The sequence below is a fragment of the Bos grunniens genome, chromosome X (assembly GCF_055505025.1).
Source record: "Bos grunniens cultivar Pamir isolate PY7600 chromosome X, Bosgru_T2T1.0, whole genome shotgun sequence".
In the NCBI taxonomy this organism is placed as follows: domain Eukaryota; kingdom Metazoa; phylum Chordata; class Mammalia; order Artiodactyla; family Bovidae; genus Bos; species Bos grunniens.
Window position 1 is genome coordinate 82039429 of NC_141194.1, and position 15689 is coordinate 82055117.

Genomic DNA, 15689 nt, shown 5'->3' on the forward strand with positions numbered 1-15689 from the left:
CCTGGAAGGAGCCTAGTAGGTAGGGAAGAGGGCATGACTTGTGTGCCTCTGTCATTTCTTTTGCCTTTGGGCATCCGCAGGGTGCTACATGGTTGAAAGTGTGGCAGGAGCCAAGAAAACACTCTTGAAAAGCCCCCCTAGACAGGCCAGACCAACCTAATCCTAGGAGAAGGCAGTCTGGTACAGTACAAAGAGCTCAGAACAACTTGGCCTTAAGGGTGTGGGACATGGTACAAATTACTCAAGCTCTCAGAGATTCTGTTTTCTCATATGCACAATGGAGAAGAGAATAATACAACACCTGCTGTGTATGGTTGTTCTGAGGATTAAGTTAGTACAATACTTGGTATGCAATAAGTATTCAACAAATATTTATTTCTTCCCAAGGTACATCTGAATAGGTATGTAAAGTCAAGATGAGAAGGAAGGTAGGTTGCCCAGTTAAAGTCTCTCCTACAGGGACTTTCCTGGCAGTCCAGTGGTTAAGACTCTGAGCTTCCAAGGCAGGGAACGCAGGTTTGATCCCTGGTCAGGGAACTAAGAGCCCACATGCCATGCCTGTGGTGTAGCCAAATAAAGTCTCTCCTAAAGACTTAAGTATCCATGTCTTGAGAGGAAGGGCACTCTTCCTGCCACTGAGAATCAAAACTGCTCATTTGAGTTTTTGTGTGAGGTCTGTCAGAGTTAAAAGCGGAGGGACCTAGAAAGGCATGGGACATAACTCCGTGTGTCATGGTCATGTGTACCTACAGTGTGATCTCAGATTGACCTCAGTTTGAAAATTATGTTAGTGAATAAAGGGTGACATTGCCAGTTTTATGCATTTTTATGAAATACCATTTTTTCTGATCGATTTAATATCGATTTTTAAATTGATTTAATAGACTATCTATTGAGGAAATGATGGGGAAAATTTGTGGAGGCTCAATGGCTCATTGGCCAATACAAGACTGTTTGAAAAAATAAAATGGAGGAGACAAGCCTACCTGTTCTTCTGATATATGTGTGTCTGTATGTGTTTTTGTGTTCACCTTTGTATAATATTTTTCACAATACTTTTGACATCTGTTTCCTCATTGCTTCTGCACAAACCACCACCATTGTTAAGTGACTTCTAAATTGACACAGCAATTTAGTGGTAGAACCAGTGGTAAGAGTCCAGATCTCCGTGTCCTGCTTCTTGTCGCTGGGTGTTAGAACACTAAAATGTCCAGGAATGGGTGTGACTATCAGTTTTGCTCAGGTAAGGTTTTGAGCCAGCTCTGGAATGGCAGTATTAATATTTCATGTCCTGATAGATAAGGAGAGCCAGCGTGAGAAGGAGAAACTGGAAGCGGAGCTGGCCACTGCCCGTTCTACCAATGAGGACCAAAGGCGACACATCGAAATCCGAGACCAGGCCCTGAGCAATGCCCAAGCCAAGGTGGTAAAGCTGGAAGAAGAGGTATGTGTAGTTTCCTCAGGTGGCATGTGAGCCTGAGGGTAGAAGAGCTAGAAACTGATGGCACTGGGTTGGGGGGGTCTTCCATTTTGGCAAAGTGGCAGCTGCATCATCCCCTGACAGGAAGGTGCTGTCTGCTACTTCTAGTTACAACTGATGTGACTGGACTTGGAGTTTTTGTCTCTTCTCTTCAAGTTCCTTCCTTTTGCTTCAGAATTGAAAGTTACCAAGGTCAAGGAGTGATTTTCATTTGCTCATTTATATAATAAGCTAACTACCCTCCCTCTCCAAATTCTATGTATTGATAGCTAATCTTGCCTTAAATTAAGCTAATGACAGATTTTGTGTATATATTTGTATCTATAGATATAGATAGATATACATATATATCTATATGTGTGTGTATATGTTTACATATTTGTATTTTGTGTATATATACATACACATATATGTGTATGTGTGTGTATATATACACAAAATACATACACAAATATATGTATGTATATATATATATATCTCACTGATTGTCTATTCTGAAATTGGAATTAGTAGGAAAAAAATAGCCTCCGTTATAAGAAGTTGGGATCTTTACAAACTTGAGATTAAAAAAGAAAGTGTTCAGTTACAAAGCCTTACCCATTCTGGCTATTATAGGTGAGATGCCTCTCCTACTTTCATTCATTGACTGCTTCCTCTCCCTTAGTAAGAATGTTCTAGTTCTTAAAGATCTTCTGACTTATAAATACCCTTTGAATTCTTTTATGGGTATTAACATGCTTGTTCGAGCTGCATTGTGGGCTCGTAACTTTTCTAATAGATGGTGCCATCTAACCTATGATGTCCTTTAACCTGAATTGTTTAATCGTTAAACTTCAAGTTGCATCAAGTCAGGCTAATATTCTGCTTCATCAGTTGTCTAGATCAGAAATACTGCCAAGTTTCTTTATTGAAAATGAAGGATACTTGTACGTGCCTGGTGTCCAGGTCTTAGGAGCTTAGCACTCCCTCTAGCTAGCCCTTCACCACACTCATATATTCCCTTCCATTCCCTTTTTGCAAGGAGATCACAGAGTAAATTACAGGACAGGGTTAAGACTGTGTTCTTTTAGAGAAGGGAAAACTGAGAGACCCACTGAGAAGTAGCTTGCTGGTAGTCACATGGCAACTCTTAACAGAGCCAGGAATAAAACTGGAATCTCATGACTCTTCATTCCCTAGACCCTGCTGCCTGTCTCCCCATCTGAATCATCCCTTGGTTCCACTCCCAAAAAGAAAATGTGGGCGCTTGTTCAGATTTAGTAAACCTCTGCATCTTTTAATTAAAAAAAATAATTGCTTTACTCATTGGGCCACTCTTTTTCAACAGACTATGGGAAGCTTGTCCAGACTGCTTTGAGATTAGGGTATATATACAGCCCACTGCCTCTCCAGGAAGGATGCCCATCTAGTTGGAGATAAACTGGTGATAAAGACTCTGCAGCCATCTTGGTTTTCAGTGTCTGAGGGCTCAGTGGTAACTGGCTTTTAATCATGGAAATAACATACATGTATGGAGACGATGTTAATCTGTAGTTCCCACTGGGAAGCCCTCACTGAAACAGTTGCCTGAAATATATTTCTGGCTTCAGACTTCTGAGGCTTTTCTGGGCATTTGTTCCAGAGATTTTTTGTCATTTTCCAGGGCCCCACTCCAAAATATGTGGATTTACAATTTAAAGAAGAAGCTCTGAATATTGGGCTAGAATTGAATGATGGCATCTAGTAGTCAGAGATATCTCACATAAGCTCATCAATTATAGTTAATTTTTTAGTCTTCATCCAACTGGTTGTCTCACACACAGTCTAGTTATTGGGAAATTCTGAGTTGCTGTGGCTAAAGGAGGCAGGACGTGTGACAGCAAGCATAACCTGGGAGCCTTGTACCTGGCAGAATTGCAGAGGTAGAGGCCATGTAATGTCTTCCAGAATCTCAGGCTAGATCACCTCTAGCACATGTCAGGGCTTAAAACCACATCTCAGGGAAAAAAATCCATGGATTCCTGTTTACCTTTTCATTTAAGTACCCCATAAGGGCTAAGTTTGCTCCTGGGTGATGTTTGACGTATCTCCTCCACTGTATTCAAAGGAAAACATTCCTTTTCCTTATCTTCAAAGACAGGAATTGATAACTGAAGTTTCGCTTGTTTTTGCTGTGACTCAGCCCCCACGAGGTCTCATTTTTCCTGGGGTAAAAATTTTAAGTAGAACATTAGGGAGGTATTTAAGATGTAAGTAGCCTTGGAACTAATCTAGTAAGGGTTCTTGATTGTGATTCTTCACAAAAATAGTGGACATTTCTAAATGAAGAAGAGTATTCCCAAACAGAAAATATATATCTATCTGTTGGAGGTGGCTGAAGTCAGGTCATGTTGTAAGGCAGAGGGATATGGCAGATGCCTGTCTATGGCTCATAGAAACAGATAATTTAGTCATGGCTTAAAAATGGCACCATGAATTTTCCTTAGAAGTTCTTTCAGAGAAAACCTCTCTAGTCTACTTTGTAAATGAGAATTAGGGAAATTTTCCCAAATTAAGCTTTTTTTTTTTTTTCCCTAGGGAATATTTTCTTAGCCTACTAAGTGCAAGTTCACTCAAGTTTACCTATTCAGCATTGCATCAAGATGGTCAGGTTGACACATATTATATATTGAATCATAATGTTGTACACCTGAAATACATGTAATGTTACAAATCAATTATATCTCAATGGTATCACCTGCTTTACAGATGTGAAAATAGAAGTGTAGATAAGTTAAGTGACAGGAAGCCCTGTGAGCCCACTGACAGATGGCTCAGTGGTAAAGAACCCGCCTGCCAGTACAGGAGACATGGGTTTGATCCATGTTCCAGGAAGACCCCGTGGAGAAGGAAATGGCAACCCACTCCAGTATTCTTGCCTGGAGAACCCCAAGGCGAGAGGAGCCTGGCAGGGTCGCAAAGAATCGGACATGACTTATCACCTCAACAACAACAAATAAAAATAAAGATGGTTAGGGAACAATGATGACTACTTTGATGGTCTGAAGACCCTTGCATCTATTTATGTCTTTCTCTTTTACAACATCCTCATTTAGGTATTTTCCCTGAAATCCTTTCCATCTTTCTAATCCTATTAAGTCTCTTGCCCATGACACTCAGCATTCACTGTGCTCTAAGCTCTATACAGAAAGGGTGCCTTGGCCTTACAGGGAACTTTCTTGTGCAATCACAGTCTCCTTCCTCTTCCAAGTTCAGCACAGATTTTCTCACGAACCCTGCTCTGCTGACATCGAGGGATATGGTATCTTGCTAGGAAGGGGATATCATTCTAAAGAGCAGACCTGTCTTTTGGTGATTGACTATAATCCTGCTTGCTTACGCAGCATGCAGCTGGCTGAGGTAAATGGGGTCTTTCCATCCCTGCCCTTATCTTTCACGACACATAGGTCCTATTGAAGTGGAGTCTTATTAAGCTCCAAGTCAAAAGAACTCTGTGTCCTACAGCAACCATGGTATTCTCACATTCAAAGAGACTTCCCTCTGCCCACCACTAATTTGACCTCACTGGAGAGTCGACAGATGCTTGGCATATCCACTCACAAGGCTCAAGGCAGCCCAGGCTTCTGGCTGGCTACTGTCTTATGATGATCCACAGCGGAGCTACTGCTTGGGTAATTGTTTCAGGGATGGTGGGGAAAAGGCCCTGGCAAGATCAAAGAGGGAAGATGCTGCGGGTGGGCTGCTTACTGAGCAGAATGCACAGGAAGGGATAGAGTAGAATGTGGGAGGGCTGGCAGAAAGAGCCAGTGAGCCTTGTTCTTTGGCTTTAGGCTAGATTGACAGCCACAGAGATTCAGGGGCAAAAAGGGCCCAAGTGTTAACCTTTTCTCAGCTGCAATGTCTGGTACAGATATTTAGACACTGCAGTGAAAACCCTTAGCAGTGGTGTATTTTCCAGAGTCCTTGTGCCACTCCTCTCAGTTCTCCAGCACTAAATCCATATTGTTTCATTTCATTTCCACCACCATTCTTCGTGGCTCATATTTTCTCATTTCTCGATCCCCTGCCACTTATTTGACTTGTCTTTGACTTTAGAGAGACATAATTTTCGCTATCACACATATCCACAGGGCATCTTAATTGTCTCCTTCTTGCCCAATATTAGAGGAAGATGTCCTAGGGATAGACATTTATATGTCTCATCCAAAATAATCCTCAAACAATAGGATTTTGCTGTGATAGGTAAAATTCATACGGTGGTTATAATGGATTATAAATCTGAGGTGTGCATTGAGAGTATAGATAGGAATTCAGATAAAATATGTATATAGCAAGAAATCTTCTTGAGTGCTCTGCTGATGAATTGTTGACTCATTTGAAGGGTGTTTCATTTAAAGAGGACTTTTTTCCATATTTATGGGCAGCATGTTTTCTTTAAAGTAGGTATAGCTGCACTCAATATGAGAAATTATGTCCCTGCTCCCAACATAGGTAAAGTTACTTCTCAGAGTTTGATATTCTGTTTTTCTCCTGATTTTGGCATTTGAAATTCCCAAACTAATAGCCTTGTGTATTTTTCTTTAGTCTCCTTAACAGAATGAACTCCATTCCCTTGGTAGCAAGTTTCTAGACGTGGTTTTATTTTTTACTCCGCAGTTCTTTTAATATCTACCAGTGGACCACAGCTTCTTGGCAATGGACACAGGCAACTTGCTAATACCAGGGTAATGTTACCAAATTGCTTCAGAGGGAACTCTTACTTGGAGCCATGTGCTCCTGTGTAAGACTAAATCAGATCAAATCACTGGAGGCTCATGGAGCAACATGCAACATATAACTTAGTTGTATGAAGGAGAGGAACAAAGAAAGTACATTTCAGTTGTGACATTTGTGGTACTGTGAGTGTTCGGAGTTCTGGGAGGTAGAAGGGAAGATGAAAATCAAGACATAACGAAGGATGACCTCTGTGACACTGGACTTAGTGCTGTATTATTATGTCTGAATGTTCTTTAGTCATTGGGTGTGTGTATATGTTGGTGTTCATCTAGCTCATAATAGTCTACCCCCTCTACTTATCCATATTATATATTTTTTATTATTTATTAAGACTTTACTTTTTTTAGGGCAGTTTTATGTTCACAGAAAAATAGAAGGACAGGTACAGAGATTTCATCATATACTCACTGGTTACACACATGCACAGCCCGCGCCTCCCCCACCCCATTATCAACGTTCCCCACCAGAGTGGTACATTTGTCACAACTCATGAACCTACATTGACACATCATAATCACCCGAAGTACATAGTTTACATTAGGGTTCACTCTTGGTAGTATATATTCTGTGGGTTTGGTAAACATATGTAATTACACATATCCATCATTATGGTATCATATAGAATATTTTCACTGCCCTAAAAATCCTGTGTTCTGCCTGTTCACCCCTACCCCCATGTATTTTTTTTAACCTTTTTTAAGTATTTCCAAATACTTAGTATATCCCCACTGTGAACCTTGAAAGTTTCAATAGATTAGGAAATTAAAGTGCAGACAGATTATATAGTTGGTAATACATCTAGAAGAAAACTCAGATCTCTTAACTCCAAAATATCCCATATTATGCCTTGTCTACCAGTGAATAAATGGAGAAGGTTGATGATGAAATCAGTTTCTTACAAATGACTGAGACAAATGGGTAGCTTTTGGGGCCCTAGATGTAATTTTGTAAAATTAGCCATCCTTGAAAAAATAAATTTGAAAGACATCTGCAGTTGTTGGAAAGAGGGAATAGATGCCATCACGTGGTATTCATTTGCAGGGATCAGATTTTCCTGAGTCAGAAGGGGGTTAAGAGATCTGCCAAATGCTTGGGAATGGGTTCAAATTATTGTAGAAGTGCGATGAAAAAACATGATTGATTGAGCTCAAGAGTATTTGCCCTATTCTTCAGTAGGTTGCCTTCCTGCAATTCTTCCCCCCAGTTTTATGATTCCCCTCTAAAAACTTAACTCTTAATAGAAATGATTTGAAGCCCTTATCTTGACTTTCCAAGCAAAGTAAATACATCTATGAATGTGTTTATTGTTTTTATATCCCAGCATTATAGCTAAGCTATGCTATGCTCATTTTTGTTCCTGTATTTGACAGTTATTTAATATTAACTGGTCACCAACAGTATAGTAAAAAATGAACTATAATTAGAACCTAAGAGAGATATGAAGGAAATCTCCAGTAGTGCTGAAGTGGAGAGCAAGGTTTCTCAACTTCAGCATTATTGACATTTGGGGCCAGATCATTCTTTGGTGATTGTGATGGGGGAGGCTGTCCTGTGCACTGTGAGGTGTTGAGCAGTATCCCTGGATTCCACTAACAAGTTGCCAATAGCAACCTACCTCCAGATCTAACAATCAAAAATGTCTCCACACTTAATGTTCCCTGGGGACAAAACCACCCCCAGTTAAGAATCATTAGTATAGAGGTAAAAGAGTAAACTACCATAGATTGGACCTTTGAGGTACAGCAGGAAGTAACAAATTGGAAGAGAAGGTGGGTCTAAAAGATCAAGGCAGAAAGTAAGAATGATTTAAGGAACCCCATGAGGAGATCATAGGATTAGGGAAAGAAAGGGAAGACCCAGCACAGCCAAAAATAAATAAAAGACGAGCCACTTGCTACAACTCACCAATTGCAGGTGGCTTCTGAAGCACTCCTTAGAATGCTAGGACTCTGGAACAGTTTGAAAATCACTCTGGGGGTAGGCACCTTATCTGTAAAGGGCCAGAGAGTACATATTTTCAGTTTTGTGAACCATATAGTTTCTTTTGCAACTGCAGCTGCTCAACTATGCCATTACAGCAGGAAGACGGCCCTAGCCAATATGTAAATGAGTGAGCATGGCTGAATTTGGCCCACTGCTGACCATTTTGGTTTGCTGGCTCCCAAAACCTCTGGAGAAATATCAATAACCTCAGATATGCAGATGACACCACCCTTATGGCAGAAAGTGAAGAAGAACTAAAGAGCCTGTTGATGAAAGTGAAAGAAGAGAGTGAAAAAGTTGGCTTAAAGCTCAACATTCAGAAAACTAAGATCATGGCATCAGGTCTCATCACTTCATGGCAAATAGATGGGAAAACAGTGGAAACAGTGGCTGACTTTATTTTTGGGGGCTTCAGAATCACTGCAGATGGTGATTGCAGCCATGAAATTAAAAGACAATTACTCCTTGGAAGGAAAGTTATGACCAAGCTAGTCAGCATATTAAAAAGCAGAGACATTACTTTGCCAACAAAGGTCCATCTAGTCAAGGCTATGGTTTTTCCAGTGGTCATGTATGGATGTGAGAGTTAGACTATAAAGAAAGCTGAGCACCAAAGAATTGATGCTTTTGAACTGTGGTGTTGGAGAAGACTCTTGAGAGTCCCTTGGACTGCAAGGAGATCCAACCAGTCCATCCTAAAGGAGACCAGTCCTGGGTGTTCACTGGAAGGACTGATGTTGAAGCTGAAACTCCAATACTTTGGCCACCTGATGCGAAGAGCTGACTCATTGGAAAAGACCCTGATGCTGGGAAAGATTGAAGGTGGGAGGAGAAGGGGACAACAGAGGATGAGATGGTTGGATGGCAACACTGACTCAATGGACATGGGTTTGGGTAGACTCCGGGAGTTGGTGATGGACAGGGAGGCCTGGCGTGCTGTGGTTCATGGGGTCGCAAAGAGTCAGACACGACTGAGCAATTGAACTGAACTGAACTGAAAACCTCTTTCATTTTTTACAAATGGGAGAACAGGGAAGGAAATTACCATTAAGAGTGGAGGTGGGACTAGAACCCAAGTCTCCTGATTGCCACCTTTACCTTTCAATTTACTGTCAAATGGAAATTTCTGATGTGTGTGTACAAATGTGTGTGGTGGGGCAGGGAATGATGTCTGCCTAAGTGTCTTTATTTAAACAGTACCTTTGACTATAGGTAAAGTATTTCTCAGACTTTCCTGGTGACACAGTGGTAAAGAATCTGCCTGCCAATGCAGGAAACTCAGGTTCAATCCCTGGATTGGGAAGATCCCCTGGAGAAGGAAATGGCAACCCACTCCAGTATTCTTGTCTGGAAAATCCCATGGACAGAGGAGCCTGGTGGGCTATAGTCCATAGGGTCACAAAGAGTCAGACACGATTTAGTGACTAAGCAACAACAAAAATATTTCTCATAAAGCAGAAGTGCCCTCCAAATTGTATCATTTTGAGAGAATACAGCTTCTAATTGTATCTCCAATGAAAGGCCTTGCCCTCTAAAGATACGTGAAGCTCTGTTGCACAAGGGGTTTGAGGCCTCTTTGTTATATGCCTTCCTGGGGCAAAATGGCTATGTTTTTAATGCCTTAATTGATGTGATAATTAGACTTATTGAAATAATGAGAACTATGTCAAGGCTATCTGGAGTGAATGTTCCAAGTTGAGAGGACTAGAGGATGTGCGATTTGGCATTAACTTTTTCTTTAAAACAGAAAAACAACTCTGAGTACTTTTTGTACCAGACACTCTACTAAGCACTTCATTTTTATCTCATTTGTTCCTTCTAGAGGTATATCAAATTATCATCATCTCTATGCTACTGATGAATGAGTAAATGGAAGTTTAGGGACATTAAGTAGCTTTCTTCAGATTTCATACAATTAGTAAGCGGGAGAGCCAAGATTTGGACTTGGGTAGCCTGAGGCCAGAGCCCATGACCTTAACCACTTTCCTCTATGGGCTCTTTCTTTACCTGGAAGGAACCACTGACATTTCTCATGGCATTGAAACGTGAAGTTGAGGACTCAGGATGTCCTAATTACCAAGCTAACATTTGAGGAGCTTAGCATATGAGATAGTTTTACAGAAGAGAGGCAGAAAATAAAAGGGGGTTTACCATGATGAAGGTAAAAATGAAGCATATAAAGTCTAGGATAATAGAGGAGTTAATAAGCCTAATAGACCTGTGGTATTTTCTGTGTATAGATGAGACCTAGAAAACATAGAATATATAACCTTGAAGATTGCTGACTTCATTGAGTGCATCTTTATAGGGTCTTACACTGGTAGTATCCACTGGTAGTATGTAACAGTTGTCCTTTTGTATCCTAAATTATCTAGGGGTTAAGCATTTACTAGGTGATCTTGGTATTTAATAGGGCTTCCCTGATGGCTCAGATGGTAAAGAATCTGCCCGAAATGCAGGAGACATGGGTTCAATCCCCCGGTCAGGAAGATCCTCTGGAGAAGGGAATGGCAACCCACTCCAGTATTCTTGCCTGGAGAATTCCATGGATAGAGGAGCCTGATGGGCTACAGTCCATAGGGTTACAAAGAGTTGGACACGACTGAGCAACTAACACTTTCACTTTCTTGGTGTTTATGTTTGAGCTGCACTGTTTCTTCTTTAAAGAAAGTAGAAGAGTTATGCCAACCACAGAGGTCCTGGTACCTTGTGGAAAACCATCCCAGTGGCAAAGCATAATGGGATTTTTCTTAGCCTGCTTGTGGAAGTTGTCTGACTTGTGTAACTGTCTTCAGCCAACTCAGAAAACTCTAGGCCTTTATTGCTTTTCCCTTCCAGATGGTTAGCTCAGTGACTTCTACTGCTGGGGATTCCTTAGCTAAGACATTGAGGGTACCTTTCTGAAGAAAGACAGGGCATGGAGAAAGACACCTAGCCCTGGACTGATTGTTTTTCAGTTCTCTGACCTTACATTGCAGTACTTTACCATCAAGGCAAGAACTGCATGCTATCTAACTTTAATTGCCTTTAAGTATAACTGCTGTAAGCCTCAGTAATTATAGTTGGCATTCTCTGCATTAACATTGCATGGCTCCCCTAGGGTTTTCAGAGTGATTCACAAATAAATGCATTCAGCTTTAAATAGCTCATCAGGACTATGGAACCCAAAAGGTGAAGGATAGAGGATATTTTCTGCTCTCCAATTATTCAAAGCTTAGCAAATAAGAAGGCAGGGGTGTCCATGGCTTAAAGGTCTCGATTGCCCTAGTCCATGTTATTACAAATAGTCACATATCCCAGGAAAGAAAGGTTTAAGCTTATTAAGAGAAAGAGAATGGCAATTTTTGTTTCTTTTATTTCCTAGGTGAAGGTCTAATGGATAGAAGCATTTAGACTTATAACTTGCCTCAGCTGGTTTACAAGGCTAGATTGAACTAGGCCTTGGAATGAAAGGAAATGTCAAGACATGTAGTGCAAATTTTTTAGGTTTTCCCAGTCACCTAGGCAAAGCATAACACAAATCTGGTAGGAAAATAGAAGTTTTCTTCTACCTAGAGAAAGTTCAGCGACTCTAATTTGGAGAGAGAGCAGGTAAAAGACAAGGAGAGGTTCCCAGTTGGCATGTACCATCGTTGTCTAACTGGACATTCTAGAGAGCAGTTGATTTGGACACATTTCCTTGAATCTGTTTCCTGGTTTCTGCGATGAGGGAGTCAGGTTGGTTCTGCTGGCTTTGCTCCAGCTAAATGGATGGGGGCAATGCTGGTAAAGTGGGTAACCTCTTACATTGCAACTGTCTACCTAGGTATCTCAAGGGCTTGGGAATTTGTTGGAAAGTTAGAGTTGAGCTGAATTCTTGAATTTCCTTTGGACCATGTTATCAATAATATCTTCACATTTAAGTCTTTGCAGTGAGATTTCAGGAAAATAATAATAACAGATGTGACCAGCTGGGAAGAATTTCTGCTATAGAAAGAGTCCATGAGTTGATTTATTAGCAAGAGAGGCACTCCCACAAGCATTTTAAGTATTAAGGAGCATCATCTGCTCATTCCTAACAATTTGGGAAAGTTGTACTTTCCCCTGTCTTCTTAGATGTTGAGAGTAAATATGTTGTTGTTGTTGGTAGTGTGGTCACTAATTTGTGTCTGACTCTTCTGCAACCCCATGGACTGTAACCCACCAGGCTCCTCTGTCCATGGGATTTTCCAGGCAAGAATACTGGAGTAGGTAGCCATTCCCTTCTCCAGAGGATCTCCCTGACCCAGGGATCAAACCCGCATCTCCTGCATTGGCAGGCAGATTCTTTACCATTGAGCCCCCCAGGGTGTGTATGCCTTCTTTTAAAAGCTCTGGAATTCTCTTCATTCCTTCCTTCCAATGGAATCAGGGATTTGCCATGGTGGAATTTGCCTTGGAAGTTACAAGGGTACAAAGAACTCAAACTCTTAGTCCCAGCCTGCTTCAGCTTTTGTTTTTGGTTATGGTTCATAGACTTGCAAAGAGAAAGAATTATTATATGTGATCTCATTTAGTCTTAGATTTGATTCATTATTTGGCATCTTTAGATACCCTAAAGGTCCCAGAGTGAAAGTTAAGAGATTACAGTCCAATGTTATCAACTCAGGCTCAAGAGTGAGGCAGAAGTCGCAAATGACCTGTGTTCTTTTAATATAGAACTGGTGGAGAAATGTCTATTTAGTTCTTTGGCCCATTTTTTGATTGGGTCATTTATTTTTCTGGAGTTGAGCTGTAGGAGTTGCTTGTATATTTTTGAGATTAGTTGTTTGTCAGTTGCTTCATTTGCTATTATTTTCTCCCATTCTGAAGGCTGTCTTTTCACCTTGCTTATAGTTTCCTTTGATGTGAAGAAGCTTTTAAGGTTAATTAGGTCCCATTTGTTTATTTTTGCTTTTATTTCCAATATTCTGGGAGGTGGGTCATAGAGGATCCTGCTGTGATGTATGTCAGAGAGTGTTTTGCCTATGTTCTCCTCTAGGAGTTTTATAGTTTCTGGTCTTACGTTTAGATCTTTAATCCATTTTGAGTTTATTTTTGTGTATGGTGTTAGAAAGTGTTCTAGTTTCATTCTTTTACAAGTGGTTGACCAGATTTCCCAGCACCACTTGTATAAGAGATTGTCTTTAATCCATTGTATATTCTTGCCTCCTTTGTCAAAGATAAGGTGTCCATATGTGTGTGGATTTATCTCTGGGCTGTCTGTTTTGTTCCATTGATCTATATTTCTGTCTTTGTGCCAGTACCATACTGTCTTGATAACTGTGGCTTTGTAGTAGAGCCTGAAGTCAGGTAGGTTGATTCCTCCAGTTCCATTCTTCTTTCTCAAGATCGCTTTGGCTATTCGAGGTTTTTTGTATTTCCATACAAATTGTGAAATTATTTGTTCTAGTTCTGTGAAGAATACTGTTGGTAGCTTGATAGGGATTGCATTGAATCTATAAATTGCTTTGGGTAGTATACTCATTTTCACTATATTGATTCTTCCAATCCATGAACATGGTATATTTTTCCATCTATTAGTGTCCTCTTTGATTTCTTTCACCAGTGTTTTATAGTTTTCAAGAAGACATACAGATGGCTAACAAACACATGAAAAGATGCTCAACATCACTCATTATCAGAGAAATGCAAATCAAAACCACTGTGAGGTACCATTTCACACCAGTCAGAATGGCTGCGATCCAAAAGTCTACAAATAATAAATTCTGGAGAGGGTGTGGAGAAAAGGGAACCCTCTTACACTGTTGGTGGGAATGCAAACTAGTACAGCCACTATGGAGAACAGTGTGGAGATTCCTTAAAAAACTGGAAATAGAACTGCCTTATGATCCAGCAATCCCACTGCTGGGCATACACACTGAGGAAACCAGAAGGGAAAGAGACACGTGTACCCCAATGTTCATCGCAGCACTGTTTATAATAGCCAGGACATGGAAGCAACCTAGATGCCCATCAGCAGATGAATGGATAAGAAAGCTGTGGTACATATACACAATGGAGTATTACTCAGCTATTAAAAAGAATACATTTGAATCAGTTCTAATGAGGTGGATGAAACTGGAGCCTATTATACAGAGTGAAGTAAGCCAGAAGGAAAAACACCAATACAGTATACTAATGCATATATATGGAATTTAGAAAGATGGTAACAATAACCCTGTGTACAAGACAGCAAAAGAGACAGTGATGTATAGAATGGTCTTATGGACTCTGTGGGAGAGGGAGAGGGTGGGAAGATTTAGGAGAATGGCATTGAAACATGTAAAATATCATGTATGGAATGAGATGCCAGTCCAGGTTTGATGCACGATACTGGATGCTTGGGGCTAGTGCACTGGGACGACCCAGAGAGATGGTATGGGGAGGGAGGAGGGAGGAGGGTTCAGGATGGGGAACACATATATACCTGTGGCGGATTCATTTTGATATTTGGCAAAACTAATACAATTATGTAAAGTTTACAAATAAAATAAAATTAAAAAAAAAAAAAAAAGAACTGGTGGGACAGTGCTGGTCAATGAAGAGACTAAAGACTTTTGAACCATTGCATGGCACCTTCACTTTTGAGGGGCAGAAATGTTCCAGGAGCACAGCAGTGATGACACTGAGTAATTACTAGGACTGTAGAGTTCAGAAAGACAATTCTGGCCTCCTTGTTGACCACCCTTTTTCTCTTACTTAAAGGGGAGACTGCTATATAAAGGGACTTCCTTTCCATTCCAAATTAAACTCTTCTCCCTGGGGATCCCCCTTTCATTCTTTAGCATTCCCCCCAATATAAGGACCAAAATAAGATATTCCTCCCCCAGAATATTGCAGTTTAAAGAAGGGAAGAGGTGAGGACATCTATAGATGGGAATCTTAGGAGCTTGCTAGCAAAGACTCTCTTGATAGAAATAGACTTGGGGGGAAACATAGATAGAGGGAGAGATAAAAAAGGAGTTCCTAATTCCTAACTGCTGAGACATTCTGTGTACGGTCAACACAAGGCAGCCTGCTACTCATGAAGGATCTTCTTGCTATTCATTCTTTCCTGGAACTGGACAGGAAGAGATGTAAACACAGGGCTGGATTTGGGGGGCTCTATATAACTGACCCTGTTGTTCTCTTTCCTTCCATCTTGCAATTCACCCAACCTGGATTTTCAGCTAAAGAAGAAGCAAGTGTATGTAGATAAGGTGGAAAAGATGCAGCAGGCTCTTGTACAGCTCCAGGCAGCATGTGAAAAGCGAGAGCAGCTGGAGCACCGTCTCCGGACACGACTGGAAAGAGAACTGGAATCCCTCCGAATCCAGCAGGTATGGACAATTTCCAGAAAGTGGGATGGCTCCTGATCGCCCATTTGTCAGATAGTGTCTGACATGAGAACGAAAAATACACTCTTGCCCTACCTGGTCTTACTCCAGAGCGGCTCCCAGTTGTAAAGACATAGTCGGCTTCCTTAGCTTCC

The 15689-nt window shown here is 40.8% G+C and overlaps 1 protein-coding gene across 14 annotated transcripts in view; it reads left to right on the forward strand.

Annotated features, from left to right (window-relative positions):
* AMOT (angiomotin) overlaps positions 1-15689 on the forward strand; it is a 68512-nt gene that overhangs the window by 33326 nt on the left and 19497 nt on the right. For all 14 annotated transcript variants that reach the window (XM_086388000.1, XM_086388007.1, XM_086388001.1 and 11 more), the window contains 2 exons: positions 1299-1444; positions 15388-15537. In XM_086388000.1, the coding sequence (XP_086244126.1) occupies positions 1299-1444; positions 15388-15537 (296 nt within the window). The remainder of the gene's footprint in view (positions 1-1298; positions 1445-15387; positions 15538-15689) is intronic.